Source organism: Saccostrea cucullata, unplaced genomic scaffold, assembly GCF_032062105.1.
Source record: "Saccostrea cucullata isolate Sc308-1 unplaced genomic scaffold, CSIRO_AGI_Scuc_v1 ctg4533, whole genome shotgun sequence".
Lineage (NCBI taxonomy): Eukaryota > Metazoa > Mollusca > Bivalvia > Ostreida > Ostreidae > Saccostrea > Saccostrea cuccullata.
The window spans coordinates 1-17,412 of NW_026921901.1; the positions used below are offsets into that span (position 1 = coordinate 1).

Consider the following 17,412-nt stretch of genomic DNA (forward strand, 5'->3'; position numbering starts at 1 on the left):
ATTCAAATAAAAATCATATAATACAAATGGAAAAACTTCCAATGCACATGAAGAATTATAGAATACAAATGAAAATCAAACAATTAAAATGAAAAATTTAAAATGCACATGAAGAATTATACAATACAAATAGACTTGCCATACAAGTCTAAAGAACCAAAAAAAAAATTGAAATAAAACTGTACAGTAATAATTGTATATCAATGATTTTTTTTTTTTAATTCAAATTTAATATCAGGGTTCCGTAGTATATGACATTTTAATCTTTCACTAAAATGTACAGGCCTTTCTTGTTACAGTTCCACCGGAAGTAAGCCTTAGTCATTACAGAAAGGCCCAGAGAGTAGGAACGGAGACAGTACTACAGTGTGACGTGTCTGCATCGCCCCTGGGCGTCAATGTCTGGAAATTTGGAGATCGCAAATTTGACCAGCAGAGTGGACGGAACTACCACACAGATATGTACAGGGATGACAAGATGAGGTACAGCACTTAACTGCTATCGACATTGTATATATATATATATATATATATATATATATATATATATATATATATATATATATATATATATATATATATATATATATATATATATATGTAAAGCACTGAAAATGACCAACGACACGAACAATAGAAATTGTAAAATTATCGGGACGCCCTGTCCCTTCCTCAGGACAAAGAAAAAAGTTAAAAGGTCATAAGAACAAAGGAAAAAGAAAAACAAAAACAACTAGCACTACTACTAAACTACTAAACCCTATATATTTACAAACTTAGTTACATGTTGAATTGGAAATTTTTAAGAACACTATTAAAGAAAGAAATCCGGACCGCTATGAAATACGTTCGGTCTATGGGGTATACTCGGGTGAAGTGCGATTTACATAATTGAACGAATTAATTATGCTAATTAATTACGACAATATGGCGTAACTATACTTGATAAAGAATAATCAAAGAAAAATAACATAGCAGGGATATTTTAAAATATGAATTATGATCTATTATAAATTTTGAAATATTTTAGGACTTAATATCGGAAAAAAATAATTAACACAGGCGTAAACAATTCATAGCTATGTGGGCTGTTCGAGAGTTGGTGACACAAATTAACTGTAGAGTTAACACTAAATTGAGAGAATAATCTTGTTTAGTATCTTCAGGAATTGGGTCTAGTTTACGTTCATTCTGGTGAAGTCATTCAGTTTGTTAATACCATTAGGGCGGAATGACTTCAATCTGTGCATCCAGTACTTTTCTTTGCTTTTTCTCTGAGCGTCTGTCCATCTTGGGTTATGGTCAATCACCACTACTGTCATGTCCTCCCATTTGTGACCCTCAAGGTTGAAATGTTCCCTAACGGGTTCATTGAGTTTTTTGGTTCTAATGGTCGAGCGGTGGTTATTAACTCTCCTGCGGAGATCTCCTGTTTCGCCAATATACTGTTTGGAGCAAACTTTGCAACTGATGAGATAAATGCAGTTGTCACTATGACAGGACAAATTCCCTAGTATTCTGTAGCTGCGGCCTGTAACAGGGCTGTTAAAACTGTCTGTGTCAGTGCTGTGCTTACAAAGAAGACATCTTCTGTCAGAGCAAGTTTTAAAGCCCCCGTTAGGTAATGGGTTGTCCAGTCTGGTTCTTACTACCATGTCCTTTAGGTTCCTTGGGCGTCTGTATGCAGCCAATGGGGGTTCCTTAAAGACCTCTGCCATTCGTTTGTTTGAATGGAGAATTTGTAGGTTCTTTTGAAGGATACCGCTAAGGTTCTTAAGGACGGGATGGTATGTGGTTACCAGAGGGACCCTGCCGCTATTGTCTTTCTCACAAAGATCTGACGTCCATTGATTTACATCTCCGTCCACACGTAGAGACTTTGCCATCCTATCTCAAGGACACCACGGACTACATTAACAAGACGCCTTCTACTGGCCTCCCAGATCATACCCTTCTCGTGACTATGGACATCACATCTTTGTACACCAATATTCCGCACGATGAGGGTATCGAAGCCTGTAGAGAAGTCTGGGATAGTAGATCCATACCAATCCCTTCTACCGAGTCCCTTGCTAAGCTCCTTGAACATGTTCTCAAGTTCAACAACTTCATGTTAAATGGAGAACATTACCTGCAGGTTAATGGCACTGCTATGGGTACGAAAATGGCACCGTCTTATGCTAATGTCTTCATGGGCAGACTGGAACGCAACTTGTTACTTCAAGCACCATTTAGGCCCCATAGCTGGTTGCGATTCATTGACGATATAGAGATGAAGTGGGCCGAATGTCGCGAGAGCCTCGAGGCATTCATTACGTTTGCCAACACCTTTCATCAGTCGATCAAATTTACAGTAGACGTATCTAATTCGAAAAACGTATTCCTAGATACTACATCTACCCTGATTGATGGTTAAATCGAATTCAGTCTCCACACCAAACCCACAGACTCCCACCTATATCTTATGCCCACTAGCTGTCATCCCCCACACACTTCTAAGGGATTGCCTAAGGGTCTAACCACCAGAATTCGACGCATCTGTTCGTCCCCTGCCTTATATCAGGAGCAAAGTGGTCTTCTTAAGTCCCATTTATGCAAAAGAGGCTACAATGCCCGCACCGTACAAACAGCTATTGATGAGATGGCGGGACATGACTGGCAAAACCTATTACGCTACAAGGAGAAAGACAATAGCGGCAGAGTCCCTCTGGTAACCACATACCATCCCGTCCTTAAGAACCTTAGCGGTATCCTTCAAAAGAACCTACAAATTCTCCATTCAAACAAACGAATGGCAGAGGTCTTTAAGGAACCCCCATTGGCTGCATACAGACGCCCAAGGAACCTAAAGGACATGGTAGTAAGAACCAGACTGGACAACCCATTACCTAACGGGGGCTTTAAAACTTGCTCTGACAGAAGATGTCTTCTTTGTAAGCACAGCACTGACACAGACAGTTTTAACAGCCCTGTTACAGGCCGCAGCTACAGAATACTAGGGAATTTGTCCTGTCATAGTGACAACTGCATTTATCTCATCAGTTGCAAAGTTTGCTCCAAACAGTATATTGGCGAAACAGGAGATCTCCGCAGGAGAGTTAATAACCACCGCTCGACCATTAGAACCAAAAAACTCAATGAACCCGTTAGGGAACATTTCAACCTTGAGGGTCACAAATGGGAGGACATGACAGTAGTGGTGATTGACCATAACCCAAGATGGACAGACGCTCAGAGAAAAATAAAAGAAAAATTCTGGATGCACAGATTAAAGTCATTCCGACCTAATGGTATTAACAAACTGAATGACTTCACAAGAATGAACGTAAACTAGACCCAATGCCTGATGATACTAAACAAGATTATTCTCTCAATTTAGTGTTAACTCTACAGTTAATTTGCGTCACCAACTTTCGAACAGCCCACATAACTATGAATTGTTTACGCCTTTGTTAATTATTTTTTCCCGATAATAAGTCCTAAAATATTTCAAAATTTATAATAGATCATAATTCATATTTTCAAATATCCTTGACATGTTATTTTTCTTTGATTATTCTTTATCAAGTAAAGTTACGCCATATTGAGAGAATGAAACAATGTACGATTTACTGATTGTCGTAATTAATTAGCATAATTAATTCGTTCAATTATGTAAATCGCACTTCACCCGAGTATACCCCATAGACCGGACGTATTTCATAGCGGTCCGGATAGCGTAATAATATTGAAATTTGTTTTTTATCATTGAATATAAAATATTACTGAAATATTATATTTTACTGAAATATTTATGCTCTTTACTTGGAGAATTGGATTTTTCTCGTAATAGTGTGTAATAATTGTATAATTTGACAGAGTCACTCTATCACTGAGGATTTTAAATATTGGTGAGGAGGATTATGGGAAATATACATGTGAAGCGCACAATAAGTATGGAAGAAGCGAGAGATCAATGTATCTGTACGGTACGCCTTATATTGATCTCCTACCTACGATGAATCAAAAATATTTATGATTGTCATATAATGATAAGATATAAGTTCACCAACATATTTTGTTTGTAAAAAAATTCACAGTATTTTTAGAGTTAGAAAAAAAATTGGGATTAAGTCGACCATAAACAGTTTTATTTGTACTAAATGTTGATTGTAGAGTTGATGAACCCTACCCCAAAACCTAGATCAAGTAGCCTTACTTCAACAACACAGGTGCTCACAAATTCCGATCCAGCTAAAAGAACTCACCCAGAAACTGTATCACAAGTCAGAGAACAAAGTAACGGTGACACAAAAGTATTCGACTTCCGAGATTTAGACAGACAAAAAGGTATGTCTTTGTTACAGATGCACCTAATATTTATGCTGTTGAGCAGTTCAACATTTCATTTAAAAAAATCAAAGTATATACTAATAAAGGTTTACGCCTAAGAACCAAGCTTAAAAAGAAAATATATACAGAATTACTAAAAAAGAGGTGAGCTAAAAAGGGAAGATTTCCCATATGATCGCATTGTTGTTGAGTTTATGTGAGAAGGAGACCAGTGTGTCGTTATTCTATGACAGAAGTACAGTTTTGTAAATGCATTAATATTACATTATACAGGCTTTATACTGGGTGCCATGACACACTTATCTCTGTATTACACTTTTTATTTTGAAGGTTTGACGTCGCGAGATGAAAGAAATGGTCAAGGTACCCCACAGGTTGTTCTCTGGACAGAGATAATTATCATTTCGTTAGCACAAGTGTGTTCGATGTGGAGAGAAACGTAATAATGATGGTGTTTGTTATAATTAAACATTAAATCAAAGTAAAAAGCCAAAAATATTTAAACTGAATAAAAGTGCGAAGTATTTATAATGTAATTTAGTTTGTGACAAAGTAATCAACGAATACAACGTTTAGTTTAAGAAGTGGAACCACCTGTTGTTGTGTAATTCCAATTACGAATTTTTAAAATTATTAAACTTATTTCTCTTTGAGGCCGCCATACAATCCGTTATTTTGTACGGCGTAGGAATACTTTATGCAGCAAAGAAACGTATACAAGATGAATATCGATAAAATCCAACTTAAATTGTCAAAATAATCAATAAATAAACTTATAAAAACTCATTGAATGTTGTCTAAGTCACCAAATGTCGTAAATAAGCGTATTCTCCAGAATAATTTGTCCTTGACCATGGCCATGTTGACATTAACGAAACAACGCTCATATATAAAGTTGCAGACCAACGACGTCCTCAATTTGCTCTGGTTTATCAAAGATTGTAAGAGGAGAATATTGGATCTGTAGCATTCATTAATATTCAAATGAATTTGATGCTGATAACAAGAGTCTGAGGTAAGTTTCTTTTAAGAAATCAAAAAAAAACCTTTTAAACTGAGCTGATATGGAACGTCGAGAAAATGACAGCATGATCAGCGATTTTTTAAAATTCATACTCGTGATCCGACAGTGACATAAACATAATATTCCCGTCGCTGTCAATCTTGTTTATCTCCTGTTTCACTTTTTTTAATTTCAAGTTTCTTGTAATCATAATTTTTGCTAAAACGGACTGGAAGTATCTGTTTTCATTGTTTTTACAACAGCCTAGAAGCAAGGTCAAGAAAGTAGTTCTGATTGAAAAATTCATCGAAGTGTAAACTTTTCTTGAATTTGTTCTCGTCCAATCAAAACATAGGGAATCAATGAATAAAATTAAAATTGGAATTATAACAACATGAAATCAAAGTAAAAAGCCAAAAAATATTTAAATGAAATGGATTTACTGAGGTATGCATATGTGACCTATAATGGAATTTTTTCTGCTGACAAAGTAATCAACGAATACAACGTTTAGTTTAGGAAGCGGAACCACCTGTTGTTGTATAGCCAAGCGTCAATATGGATCTTGATGAATCATGGTCAGTGAATAATTGCGTGTGTTCGAAGTGACTATCTTTTGCTAATGCAATGCATTCCAATTAACTGTTATGATGTATATACATTATGCTCGATATCCAATTATGTGAGTAGTATTCCATATATCAATTGTTACTAGTATATTATAGTGAGAATGGCTTGCTTTTTTGACAAGCTATTAGAATGAGTTTTTTGTTCAAAAATTATCCCAATGACAAAAATACATAATAATTATCTACCTAAATCTATAAAATTATGCGTTCATTACATCACATTCCTAAATTATTTGAAGAAAATGAATTCTACATGTATTAGATTGAAATTGTAGAGTAATTATAATTTAAATTCAAGCAATAAATGCATTGCATTATCTACTACCTGTGTTAGAGGAAGATTTACTTTACTGAAGCATTCATTAATTTTCAAATACATTCTTAATATATTAAGAGCATTTGTAAGAAATGATAAAAACACATTTAAGGTTGTCGTAGGAGTCATCTAACATGGCGCCTGATACGTCATATCTGAAGTCGTTGTACATATGTTTTTTTTGTACATTTACATATATAACGTTTGCTTGTTGATAAGAAGAGTAAATGTTCCTGTATGAGAAATTTGTGTTTAATGTTAAAGCAACAAAAAGAAAACAAATCTTCAAACCGTGTCTTAGCCATCTGGTCTTTGATAGCTTCCTTCATCAGTTGATTACCCCCACTGCAGAACAATTTGTTCCTAACAATAACCAAATTGGCCACCAGCGAGGATTTTCTATGATCAATGTTACGTTTTAACCACAATTTCTGGTGCATCAAATAATTGATAAATTGCTCAAATTTCTAAGTTAAGGATGATAAATTAAATTAACCGCGCGTCCTCATCCTTAGGAACTCTCCTTATCAATGCCCTTTTTGTATGATGAGCAAATCAAGTCAAATTCATTATGACGTAGAAGAATGAGAAACATCTTAGTCATATAAATGATCAATTTTCGTTTTTATGATTATATTTCTAAGAAATTTGTCTTTTCAATTTGATTTTTATTCTGAATTTATTATCAAAGGTGTCTCGACTTTGCTTTGTAAGTGTTCGGTAAGCTACCAAGAAAACTCTATGAAGCTTTTTAAACTCTGAGATGAATTTCATGATTCCACTTTCATATCCCCTTATTATGCATTGAAACGCATTAAAATGTTTCATTGCATGGGTTTCCATTTAATTTTAAAATCGAACTTCAATAGTTACATACATGTAATAACACGCCCATTTCTTTAGAAACTTTGTAATGCTTCGGGACACCGCACTCTATCGACTAGCAACATATATGGTCACATTATGTAATGAATTATAGTCATTCATAGATAAGCTCAATAAATGACAAATAATACCCCCGCCTCCTTTATGATTATAATGGAAAAGTTTTGCTCTGGGAGACCGGTATAAGTGTCAGTTCAGAAAAGTATATGTAAAATAGAATGGCATTATCTAATAAAGAATCTGTGAGAAAGTATCATAATTTTATTCAGTGATTTAGAAGGAGTTGCAGATAAAAGATAGGTAAGCTATAATATCATAGTAAGAATGGCAGCCTCTATGTTTTGCTATGGGAAACCCAAAAATATGTGTCGAATCAAAAAGTAAAAAAAGGAGGTTACACTGGCACAATGTTACAAAGATTCTGTGAAAGTTTCAATGAAATTTCATTCAGTGGTAAGACATGAGTAGCGGATAAGAGATGGACACCTCTTATACACTATTGAATAAAATATAAAAACACTTTTACAAATTCTCTATTACGTAATGCCATTATGACCTCCTATTTTATTTTTTGATCTCGCATTTACTTCGGATGTATCACAGTCAAACATGGACATTGCCATTATCATCATATGGGAGGTGGGGATATCATTTAGTGAGCTCAGTGATCACAGTACCTCTGGTTCTGTTTTCCTTTCATATTAAAATTGTACAGGAGAATCTATATCATATATAATATGTGTATATATATGATAACGATGTTTCAGATTATAAACTTTCCTTATTCCTTACTTGTTGGGAGCTGATTCTAAGATCTCCATCGAATTCTGATTCGACCCAGCTTTTGGCGCCGGTTGAACATTGATATTAGACCCTATGTCACTTTTCTTATTCAAAAGTCGCAATTATCTCAAACAAAAGATGGAATTGTCTTGTCCTCTTAACAGCGATCGATTCCTCTTGGGGATCAAATCATATACAATGTTTACAAAGAATTTTAAAAACAATTAAACACATATATACATGTTATAGCATTTTTAACATTAATTTACTGAAAAGCAAAATACACTCAGCAGCACTTTCAATTCTTATTTAGGAAACTGGGTTACCCCTCCCATACTGTTAAGAAGAGGGGGTAACCATTACGTCTTTAACACGAAGTACTTATTCCTGTAGCAGGCCTTCCTATAGATTTCTTCAACACAGCAATATTGGACAAAATAGCCCACATTTTCTAGTTGTATGATCATTTTCGAGATTTAACTCTGCGATCCATCTATATAATGTATAGTCTTGAAATCAAGGATATGGAGATAACAAACAGTATTCAATATCAAGGTCCTTAAAACAATACAAAATAGGAGCAGAGCAAACACGGACCTCCAAAACATCAGAGGTGGGATCAGATGCCATGGAGGAGTGAGCATTCCCTGCTGACCTGTCACAGCCACCGTCTGCACCTTGTCATGATCGGGAAATGAAAAAAATCGTCGTCAATTTAGTGTATATAATGGACTAACAATTAGTATGAAAAACGCCAGTCAGCATTAGACTCAATGATAAATTGTATTTGCTGACAAGGACATTGTATCGACCATAGAACGCACATGTACGAAATGATGTCTTCAAACGAGTCTGCTGGTATTCTTGTTTCATCAACTTGTTTTTCAATAATTTACCTCTTTTTAGGAATTGTTCATACGTAGAGCATGCTCTAGCGTTTCGAATCAACTGAGATATATAAATTTGATAAATTGTATGTTGCTGACACAGTAAAATTTTCTCCGACACAGTAACGATTCAAATTTTATGCGTGCGACACAGTAAAAATTTTGCCGACACAGCAAGATCTGTGATAATCAGTAAATTAAAACACAAAAGTTCTATCTAATTGTACGTCTTCAATTATATAAGGTGAGGGCTTGTGCATAATCAATTACGAGACTTTACATGAAGGAACAAAGACAAATAATTTGTTTTCACACTTCTATGTAACGGTTAATTGGTAGTTGCACTAAAAAAACATTGTACTATTTTTTAAACAATATGTTTTTTTTACGAGGCTCTAGAATTATGTTGGTACTGCGGTAAGTCAAACATAAATATGACCATCGTACCGCATTAATTTAATTGATGTAAATAAATTGTTTTAATTTTTCAAGGAGTTCATAAAAGTATTTAACTATTCTGAAGTTTCTTTTTTTTTGTAATTCGATAATAATTTTATTCGATCAAGAAAACTGACAAAAATCACGGCAAATTTATATAAATTTCGACTGTATTGACAAGAATTTCCTCTGATTTTCAGAACATGTGATGTGATTTGTGTGACGAATTAGTAATTTTTAAAAGAAGTTTGTGATGTATTCTTTTGTAATTATAATAAATAGAGATTCACTGCGAATCTGATCGCGAAAATATCGCGAAATTTTAGTGTTTCGCGTAAACTCTGCAACACAGTACAATTGCAATTGATGGAGAACCCTGTAGGTGATGTGATGAAAGAATATTGCTGCATAAGTAAGGGAGGTTGACGATAGAAAAGTTAAAGTCATCACGTTAATCATAGAGTTTGGTTGTTTGATTATCATGAATAAAATATCCAAGTATGAAACAGATGTGTCAGACTTATGCGTGAAATGAAGAAAACACTTGCTGTGGCCTTCAACTCGACATTTAGATATATCGACGGCGTATCGTCAATTAACAACTGTAATTTCCATTCTTATGTCAATACGATAATTCCCTGTAAGATTAAAATAAAAGATATCACAGAGTCTGACACATCTGTTTTATGTTTGGACATTTTACTTGAAAAATATATTTATGGCAAGCTAGCAACAAAAGTCTATGATAAACTTGATGACTTTAACTTTTTAATCGTCAACTTACCTTACTTATACAACGATATACCTTTTTATACAATTTATAAAACGAAATAGATTATTGACAAACAATTTCATGAAAAAAAAATCAGTAATCTAGTTTAAAGCCAGTTCATCTTTTTGTAAGTTTTATTTTTCGTAAGTTTTATGGCCAATATAGTGACCTTGTCAGCAAATACAATTTATCATTGTGTCAAATGCTGACTTATGTTTTCGATACTAATTACTAGATCATTATTTACACACTGAATTTACGACAGAATTTACCTTTATTTCCCGATCATGACGAGAAGAACACAACAGGTGTGAACGGTAGGAAGGGGATGCTCACTCCTTCATGGCACCTGATCCCACCTCTGATAATTTTGAAGTACTTTTTTGCTCTGTTCCTATTTTGTATTATTTTATGGTCTTTTGAACTAGAATACTGTTAGTTATCTCCAAGTTTTCATACTACAGATCTGCAGTATAGGGAGCTAGAGAGAAGTGGATCAAACACATGTACTGACCTTTTTTGTTCATGATGATGATAAGCTATGATATGGCTTCGGAGTTTATGTAAATTATTACGTAAGCCAGTTGTTGGATCACATTATAAAAAAGCTAGACAGGTAACCAATCACTGTAATTAATAACGGTAAGTACATGTAAGTAATTGTAAGTAATTGTTTGTTTAAGAGTCATTTGCGCGATGTTACAAATAGAACAACACAGTTATAAATGTAAAATATTGACATCGTGCACCAAAGACACACAAAAGTAAAAAAGATGATTTTTATTTTTAAATTTTATAAATCATATTGAAGCCCTCTTTTACAATGCCTATCTCTCAGGCTAACAACCCCCATCCATCTCTCCCGATTTTTTATGAAAAGATAAAATCCCTTTTGAAGATTCTAAATTTTTTTAAAAAATAGAAATGCAAAGACTTTGTCATTTCATGTGTTTTGGTCTTTATCACATACAATATAAATCATTATTTAATGAATCAAAGACAAAAGACAAATGTAATTTTATGCAGTGTTATGAAGTCTAAAGCCAAAGAAATTTAACTCGCACACAGACAACAACGATCAAGATTGCCTTTTAACAATTTTTTTTAAATTTCGGCCAAGGGAATGGATAATTTGTTTGGTTTACCTGTGAAGTAAAAATAATGCAGGCTAAATGAAGTACTTTGAGGGCGTATTAATCTAAGAGGGTTATCAGTATTTACTGCCATTAAATGATATCACCAAATAAAATAGTGATATCCCCAACTCATTTGGTGATATTCCCTATTTGAACTGATGATATCACCGTTTCAGCTTTTGAATAAGTGATATCACCTATTCAAATAGATGATACCACAATTTCGAATAAGTGGAAAGGTTTGAATATGAATTAGGTTATATACTTCCACTCATATGTCGACACAATGCATCTCAGTGAACTTGAAATAAAAGAATATAACAGAGTCTAATGCATCTGTTTCATAATTTTCTATAGTTAAGGTTTCATCAAAGATCAAAATGTCCAAAAAATTATTTTTTCAAAAGCTCCAAAACTATGTGGCTTATAATGTTGAAACGTTTACAGCTTATAAATGTATAGTAATTGACAGATAGAAAGTACCATTTGATAACAAATACTGAATAAAAATATTTATCGAAAAAAATTCTTCTTGAACAATGCCGATATTTTTTTTTAATAAATACACCTTATTACATGTAGTTAAGTGCTTTTAGTGTCTGCTAAATGACTGTGTGATGCGTACAGTGTGTGTGTGTCTGTCTGTGTCTGTGCTTGTCACTCTCGCTTTCAGCTCCACCCCTGGCTAGCAGCTTGCTGTGAAAGATAAGCAAAATTATATTTGTAAGTCTTATCTGCCAGGTATAGCCTCTCCACAGTTAGACCTATGTGGCCCAGATATGGGATCCTCCTTGAGGTAGCAGATGGAAATTGGGTACCTTGCGGCCCCAAGCGGAACCACAGGGTCTTGGAGGAGACTAGGCCCCTTAATGCACGGCATGCATGGCCCACCGGCGTGTTGATATGCCCTGGTGCCTGCAATCATAGTTCCCAGCAATGGGTAAATTGCAATGACCTACTGCCTTGTAGATACCTTTGGGAGAAGGAAAGGCTAAAGAGTAAACCCTACAGAAATCTGGAGTACCACAAGGCTGATGGTATAACCACACTTCTGGCAACTCCGTCCATGCCACGGAAAATGGCCGTCCCGGTGGGGACGTTAGCCCGGAAAGGCAGCTACCTAGGAGAAGATAAACTCTTACTAAAAAATCACGGGCAGATCTAGACTCGTTACCCATGTAAAGCCATAGATCTAGTGGAAGGAAACCATAAACAAATTACCCTGGTCCTCCAGGTTGGGGGTTGGGCGTAGTGCTAACGACACTGCCCTGTAAAAGGAGAAAGTTACGGAAACAGCAACAAGAAAAACCTTTACTACATCGTGTGAAAGGCATTCCGAGTTAAATAAGACTCGTATGAATGATGGCAACCAAAGCCATAAGGACGTTACCAGCAGAATGGGGGAGGTCCTGAACACCACCGAAACCAAGCTCAGACTAGGACATTGGAATGCGAGGACACTCTATGAGTTGGCACAGGTAACATCTGAGATGAGACAGTTTAATCTACATGTCCTAGGAGTGAGTGAGAGCAGATGGACTGGATCTGGAAAGATGAGAACCACCACAGGAGAAACTGTCCTTTACTCTGGTAGAGATGACACCTACACCGTGAAGGAGTGGCCATCATATTCAGGAAAGGTGTAGATCGGTTTCTGTTGGAATGGAAGCCCATAAATAATAGATTAATTAGTGTAAGATTAAGGGGCAAGCACATCAACACCACTTTATTACAATGCTACGCACCAACGAATGACAGTAGCGATGAAGACAAGGATAACTTCTATAGTCAGCTGCAGGCAGAGACAGAGAAAACCCCATGGCACGACCTACTTATCATCATGGGGGACCTCAATGCTAAGATCGGAAAGGACAACACCGACTATGAAAGAGTCATGGGAAATCAGGAGGTTGGGAAAAGGAATGATAATGGCGAAAGACTGGTGGAGTTCTGTGCTATGAACAACCTAGTGATAGGAGGAACCCTTTTTACACACCCTGATATCCACAAGCTGACCTGGAACTCACCAAATGGGAGAGACAAGAACCAGATTGACCATTTGATGATCAATGGCATGTAGACACGCTCTCTATTAGATGTTAGGGTCAAGCGGAGTGCAGACATAGGCAGCGACCATCACCTAGTGACAGCACTCATTAAGATCAAACTGAGAAAAGCTGAAGTAAGAGCTAATACTCAAACACGTTTTGACGTACAGAGACTGAGGGAGAACACCGTGAAAGTTGCCTTCACCAGCGAATTAAGAAACAGATTCCAGATCTTACAAGATGCATATGATGAAGGTGAGGAGGCCAATGTGGACAACACCTGGAAGCAAGTGACCCAACTATACACTGAAAGCAGCAAAAAGAAACTAGGTTTTCGCAAAAGAAACACCAACAAAGACTGGATCCAGCAGGAGACTCTAATTGCTATAGAGGAGAGAAAGGAAATTAAGAAAAAGATGCTGCAGACCAAGTCCCCACGACTGCGTGAGAGGCAAGAGGAGATGTATGGTGAGGTCAACAAGAGAGTTAAGAAGCTTAGCTTGCACGACGTGACAAGAGAGAAGCCATGGACCAACTTGCAGCTGAGGCAGAGAAAGCAGCAGTACGGGGAGAGCAAGGGAGAGTATATAAAATCACGAAACGAGTGTGTGGCAAATTTACAGGAAACACAGGATGACCTATCAAAAACAAACATGGAACACTGCTGACATCAGACAAAGATCAAGAAGAGAGATGGGTTGAACACTTCCGTAAAGTTCTTAATCGACCATCACCTGATGAAGCTGTTGTCTTACCAGAAGCCACAGAGGATCTGGACATTGACACTGACCAGGGTTCTCCATGACCTGTTTTACTGTGTTGCTTCCGACACAGTAAAATTTTCTCCGACACAGTAACGATTCAAATTTTATGCGTGCGACACAGTAAAAATTTTGCCGACACAGCAAGATCTGTGATAATCAGAAAATTAAAACACAAAAGTTCTATCTAATTGAAACCTCAATCAAAAAATCCTACCGTCTTCAATTATATAAGGTAGAGCACTTAATTAGGGCTTCACCTTGCATAATCAATTATCTCCTAGACCCTCGCCGGACTTTACGCATGAAGGAACAAAGACAAATAATTTGTTTTCACACTTATATGTAACGGTTAATTGTTAGTTGCATTAAAAAAACATTGTACTATTTTTTAAACAATATGTTTTTTCTATAGACCCGAGGCTCTAGAATTATGTTGGTACTGCGGTAAGTCAAACATAAATATGACCATCGTACCGCATTAATTTAATTGATGTAAATAAATTGTTTTTACTTTTATCAATATGTACGACCATACTATTTGTGTGATGAATTAGTAATTTTTAAAAGAAGTTTGTGATGTATTCTTTTGTAATTATAATAAATAGAGATTCACTGCGAATCTGATCGCGAAAATATCGCGAAATTTTAGTGTTTCGCGTAAACTCTGCAACACAGTACAATTGCAAATGATGGAGAACCCTGCTGACCCACCAACTAAGGAGGAGATAATGAATGCAGTCAAGACTCTTAAGAACGGGAAGTCACCAGGAGGTGACAATCTTGATGCAGAGCTATTTAAAGCAGACCCTGGAATAGCAGCCACCATCCTCCATCCACTGTTCACAGCTGTGTGGGATGGAGAGAAAGTACCTGATGATTGGTGTAAAGGGGTGATTGTCAAGATCCCTAAGAAAGGAGCCCTGAGTGATTGTAACAACTGGAGGGGAATCACTCTATTGTCTGTGCCAAGTAATATAAGATCCTGGCCAAAATAATCATCAAAAGAAAACATAGAGGATGTACTGACCAGATCTTTGCACTCCGCAACATCATAGAGCAGTGCACAGAGTGGCAGAGACAACTGTATGTAAACTTTGTGGACTTTGAGAAGGCATTTGACAGCATACACCGAGATAGCCTTTGTTGCATCCTACGCCATTATGGCATTCCATCTAAAATGGTCCACCTGATAAAGACCTTTTATTTATAACAACTTTAAATGCTCAGTAGGACACAATGACACCTTCTTCGATGTTAAAACTGGAGTCAGACAAGGATGCGTAATGTCTGCAGTGTTGTTCAACCTGGTCATCGATTGGGTCATGCGGAAGACAACAGAAGACTCTCCAAGGGGGATCCGCTGGGGCCTGTTTTCAACACTGGAGGATTTTGACTTTGCGGATGACCTTGCTCAAATGTCTCATACGCACCAGCATATCCAAGAGAGACCAACCGGTTGCAAACCTATGGACAGCAAGTGGGACTACGCATCAGTACAAAGAAGACGGAGACAATGACACTTAATGTGGAATTGCCTGCCCCTGTTAAGATCAATGGGGAGGAACTACGCAAGACAGATAACTTTATTTACCTGGATAGTGTCATTACACCAGAGGGCGGCACAAAGGAGGACAAACACAGCAGACTAGGCAAGGCCAGGAGAATATTTAGGGAAATGAATAACATCTGGAGGTCTACACAGTACAGCACCAGCACCAAGCTGAAGCTTTACCAGAGCTGTGTTGTGTCAACTCTCCTTTATGGATCGGAGTGCTGGAGAATAAGGAGACAGATCTTGGCAAACTACGATCCTTCCATACCACCTGCCTCCGCCAAATACTCAGGATTTTCTGGCCCGATAAGATAACAAATGAAGACCTGCTGAGCAGATAAAAGAGGACATGGGTACCATCATAACCAAGCGCCGATGGAGGTGGATTGGACATGTTCTCAGAAAAGACCCCCAGTCAACAACTAGAACAGCACTGCATTGGACACCAGAGGGCAAAAGAAAGAGGGGAGGCCTAGAACATCATGGCGAAGGACAGTAGAAGGCGAGATGAAGGCAATGCACCAGAGCTGGGGTTCATTGTCAAGGCTAGCCCAGGACAAGCAATGGTGGAGGAAGTTTGTTGCTGCCCTACACATCACATGGTGTAAAGGAAGAAGATGATGATGATGATGATGAAGTGCTTTTAGTGAAAGCCATCATTGCAAAAAGATTATATGTTTATCAATGAAGGGCAAGTTGGACTTCGATAGACTCCGGAAAGTTGTTTTCCCTGCTTATTTTGTCCAAATGTTAAGATTTGAAACCAAAAGTACATGTGCATTGCAAATGGCAGATTTTATAGAGGTCTTGTCTTTATACATGCCATGCTTTAAATAAGAGCCATTCAAAGACCATTCACGTCCAACTTGTCCATTTTTGATAAACATATACCCGTTATTTCTACAATGATGGTTTTTACTTGAAGTACAGAATTAACCAGGTGCATTTTTTTTAAAGATGCACATTTTTTTAATTTATATTTTCTCGATAAAACTATTGTTTTTAAATATTTGTTTTCAAGTGATACTTTATCTGTTAAACAATGATGTATTTATAAACTGTAATAGTTTTAACTCTATACCTCACATTGTTTTGGAGCTATTGTAAAAATAATTTTTTTGGACATGTTGACCTTTGATGAAATCTTAAAGTCGTTAATGGTAATCTAAAAACAAAGGTTTGTAATGTGAACGTTTCAACTTTTCAATCGTTAATATCCTCACCTATGCAGCAATATACCTTTATCAGCTATGTATAAGAATTATCTCTCTCAGGTGATTCGATACGCAACAACATGTTATACGTATTAACAATTTCCAAAACGAGTTAAGTCGATCATCCAGACGCTTGTCTCTATAACATAAACGTCGCTGTTACGCGATAGAGTGGAAGCGTCTTGATGATCAAGAATAGGGCGTTTGGAAAATGGAACTTTCGGTAAGCAGGCAGGTGAATTCAAGAAGCACGTGTAAAAAGGTTGCATATTTTGGAAAAACTGGGTTAGTGGCATGTACATGGACATGTCTACAAATAATGACAAAGAAGTACCATATAATGACAGAGTAGTAGCATATAATGACAAAGTAGTAGCATATAATTACAAAAAAGTACCATATAATGACAAGTAGTAGCATATAATGACAAAGTAGTAGCAAATAATGACAAAGAAGTACCATATAATGACAAGTAGTAGCAAATAATGACAAAGAAGTACCATATAATGACAAAGTACCAGCAAATACTGACAAAATACCAGAATATATATAAAAAAAAATACCAGCATATAATGACAAGTAGTAGCATATAATGACAAAGTAGTAGCATATAATGATAAAGTAGTAGCATATAATGACAAGATACCAACATA

General features: G+C 36.4%; 1 protein-coding gene across 1 annotated transcript; it reads left to right on the top strand.

The window, feature by feature from the left end:
* Positions 1–299: 299 nt before the first annotated feature.
* Positions 300–4,835, top strand: LOC134260874 (protein amalgam-like; the record flags this gene model as incomplete). Its single annotated transcript, XM_062743399.1, has 4 exons — positions 300–483; positions 3,859–3,968; positions 4,156–4,329; positions 4,663–4,835. Coding segments are annotated over 4 exons (581 nt in total), but the record flags the coding sequence as incomplete, so codon positions are not given.
* Positions 4,836–17,412: the final 12,577 nt, after the last annotated feature.